Source organism: Felis catus, chromosome E2 (assembly GCF_018350175.1).
Source record: "Felis catus isolate Fca126 chromosome E2, F.catus_Fca126_mat1.0, whole genome shotgun sequence".
NCBI lineage: Eukaryota > Metazoa > Chordata > Mammalia > Carnivora > Felidae > Felis > Felis catus.
Genome location: NC_058382.1, coordinates 10,810,926 through 10,814,239, shown reverse-complemented (window position 1 = coordinate 10,814,239; position 3,314 = coordinate 10,810,926). Strand labels below are relative to the sequence as shown.

Genomic DNA, 3,314 nt, shown 5'->3' with positions numbered 1-3,314 from the left:
CTGATGTTACAGGCAATGTTTTGTGCCTACGTGCCTTTCTAAGGGGCAGGGACCATACTTTCTGTCACCTCTCCGAAGGGGGTCTGGGAGCCCAAAGTTTAAGAGCTACCATCAAAGTTGGTCCTTTTAGACCCGTGGTTTAGAGGGGCGGGAGAGGGACCCCTGGACAGAGCCCCAGGAAGGACGAAGAAAGGGAATCTGGGGTTAAGGTGGAGGCCAGGACGTGGGGACTAGTCCATAGGTGACCTGTGTCAGAGGACATGAGGGAGGACACGTCTCCTGAGAGGAACCCAGGACCCCCTCCTGCTCTTCCTCCCTGCGTTGGGGGCAGATGTGGTTCCCTCCCCCAGCCTCCAGTGAGAAGACAAACAGTGATTTCAAAGACAACCAGAAACGCTCTTTATTCGCTAGAGCTCAACCCCCCAGGGCCCCAGCCAGGAGCCAAAAACCACGCAACTTAAAAACCTGACCTGGGCTCTTTCTTTACTTCGCCCCTAACATAAAATCTAGGCACCTGCCTTTCCCTTCTGGGCACTAAAACCCCATGCTTCTCAGGGAGCTTGTTGACTTAAGTGTTGGAGGATGAAAAAAAAACAGGAGAAAAAAAAAGACATTTAGCAAACTAGCAGGATTTGAAGGGTGGGAGGCAGTGGAGAGACGCCCTCGGGCTGGGGGAAAACACCCATTGGTGATTTGCAGGTGGGGGTTGAGTGCTGTGAAATGGAATGAACAAGAAGGTGGGGGGGGGTGTGAAAGGTGTCAGCACACCACAAGGCTCTCCACTCCCAGATAAGCCTTCGAAGACAGGGTGCCCCCCCTGTGTCCCCTCCCTCCCCCAGCTCCTGATGATGGATGGGCTGCTGGGCCAGGGAAGGAACAGTCCAGGGAGGTCCATGAGGCACCGGTGGCTCTACAGGTGGCTGAAGAAGGTGGACAAGGCTGGTCTCGAGTCAGAATCCCATCTGGAAAGTTCTTGCGGGGGGGGGGGGAGTGTCCAAACCAGTCTTGTTCACTCTCTCCAGATTCTGAGGGCTGGCCTGGGAGAGCACACGGTGTCCCCTAGGTCCATGGATGCAAGAACCCACGAGGAATGGAACCAGAGGGCTGAGAAGTCGAGGGGGGCAGGGCTAGCGTCACCAGCAGCCCCAGGAGGAGTAAAGATCCATGAACTGTGGTGCACAAAGGGCCACGAGGCCGTGCGGTCCCAAGGGGCAGCGGTCCTGCCGCACCAAGAATCCACAGACACCCCCAGGACAGAACCCCCGTGGCCGAGAGGTCCCAGGGGCAGGGCTGGCTTGGCCCCCTAACAGCCTCTGTTGTTTCAGGATCCAGCAGGGATGTCCTTCTGGGGGGCCAGGAGTTCCAGAGGGCTGGGGGAGTCAGGGGGAGGGTCCAGGGACTTGGCAGGAACTGAACCAGGAGGGGTTGGGGGGCGGGCACCTCATAGTCCTCAGCGCTTGACCTTGCGGCCGGCCGAGTTGCGCCCGCTGCGGCGGTTAGAGAGACTGCTGGCCACCGTTGAGTGGGCAGTACTTGAGCGTGTGTGCCTGGCCGCCGGTGGCCCCGCACAGGGGACACACGTAATGCCGCAGGATGGGGCACATCACCACACCGTCTGGGGTCTTCAGCTGGTGTGACGAGTAGACGTGACGCGATTCCCCATTGTGCTTGCAGAAATTGCACAAGGTGGCCAGGCCTCCGCTGGCCCCGGGCCCTCCCGGACCCTGAGGCTGCTCCAGCGGGGGCCCAGGTCTCGGCTCCCCGGTCCCTGGGGCCTCTGGCCTCTGCGCCCCACTCTGGATCAGCGCCAACACCACCTGGCTCAGGTTGAAGTAGTCCTTCCACATGTCGAAGGGAGGCAGCTGCATGGCTCTCCGGCAGAGGTGACGCGTGGCTAGAGAGAGGCCAGGGCCGCGGGGACCAGGGGGAAGAAGCAGCAGGTGCTTTTACGGAGCAGAGAGGAACTGCACCCCCTTTTATACTCCCCCCAAAGACCCTTCTAAGCAAAGGTGGAGCTTAGGATTTAAAGGGCCCACTCCTTACCCACGACTCCATCTGACTGTAATCCCCCACAGAGATCAGGAAGGAGGCCCTTTCCCTGGTCTCTGGTCCTTGCTCTGCCTCCAGGGTGCCTCGAGACTTCCAGAAAGGCCCTTCCTTTCCCCTGGCCTCAGTTTCTCTATCCATTCAATAAAGCTCCGTGTCCACAAATGCCCCTCTCACCCCCCTCCTCCTTTACTCCCGGGCCGGGGTCCTCCATTTACTCCAGACCCGTTCCTGATTATAATAACCGCCCCTTACCACGGACCACACGCTATGCTGCACAGTTCCCTGCGCGATCTGATCTCCTTCTCACTGCGGTCATGGGCCCCCTGTGATAGATGAGTTACCTGAAGCTCAGAGGGGGAAACTCACCGGCCCAGAGTCACAGAGCCTGCAAGTGACCGAGCTGGGGCTCTTACCCAGGTCTTCGGGACCCCAAAGCAAGCACTCCTCCTAGCTCTTTTGGGTTAAAAGCTAATTTTTGCATCACGTCTGGACCTGGGAAGCATATATTCAATACATGTTTTTTGAGTGCACACCACAGTGTTTTATAAGTGACATCTATAAACAGGTTTTGAGCCTCATAGCCACTCAAGGAGGTGGTTGTCACTTGCATTTTATAGAGGAGGATGGGGGCTCAGAGAGGTTAAGGGAGGTACTCAAGGTCACACAGTAGGGAAATGGCATAACTAGAATTCACGCCCCATGTGACTCTAGAAATACTGGGAATTGATCTTAGAAGCAGCAGGCAGAGGACCTTGGCATGGCACAGCCTTACTTAGAATGCCCCGTCATGGCCCTGTGCGTTGTCACAAATCCTACCTGAACTTGGGGGCCAGGAAAAGCCTTTGCCTCCTGCCCACGTCACCTCGGGGAATTCTTCCTCCACTAACCATCTCCATTTGTTGCCTTGACCACTCAGTGCAGAGTCACCGAGGCTCCTTGTTTTGGATGCCGGAAACTCAGCAGTGACGGCTACCTAGTGCCCGTTTCACGAGCTGCCAGTCCACTGGGGGGACAGCCAGCAAATGAGAAAACAGTAGACCCAAAATACCCGCTTACATATAGCGAGGGTGCTCCAAGGGAGGCGGGGCTGAGGGAAGTGACCTAGAAGCTGAAACCACAGAGAAGAATCTTCCAGAAAGAGGAACGCAAGCTATGGAAGCCTAAAATTTGGGGACAGCAAGAGGGATAGGGACAGAGCGAGTATCCCAAGATAAGCCAGCCCAGCGTGCAGAGGTGGCTAGAAGCCATCGGACTATGGATCGCTT

General features: G+C 57.0%; 1 protein-coding gene across 1 annotated transcript; it reads right to left on the bottom strand.

Annotated features, from left to right (window-relative positions):
• Window positions 1-375: 375 nt before the first annotated feature.
• On the bottom strand, window positions 376-1,982 carry NANOS2 (nanos C2HC-type zinc finger 2). Its single transcript, XM_045046584.1, has one exon. It carries the CDS (start codon window positions 1,866-1,868, stop codon window positions 1,497-1,499), a length of 372 nt encoding a protein of 123 aa, XP_044902519.1. The 5' UTR covers window positions 1,869-1,982; the 3' UTR covers window positions 376-1,496.
• Window positions 1,983-3,314: the final 1,332 nt, after the last annotated feature.

Coding starts and splice junctions, on each gene's coding strand:
- NANOS2 (XM_045046584.1), bottom strand. CDS start 1,868: ATGCAGCTGCCTCCCTTCGACATGTGGAAGGACTACTTCAACCTGAGC.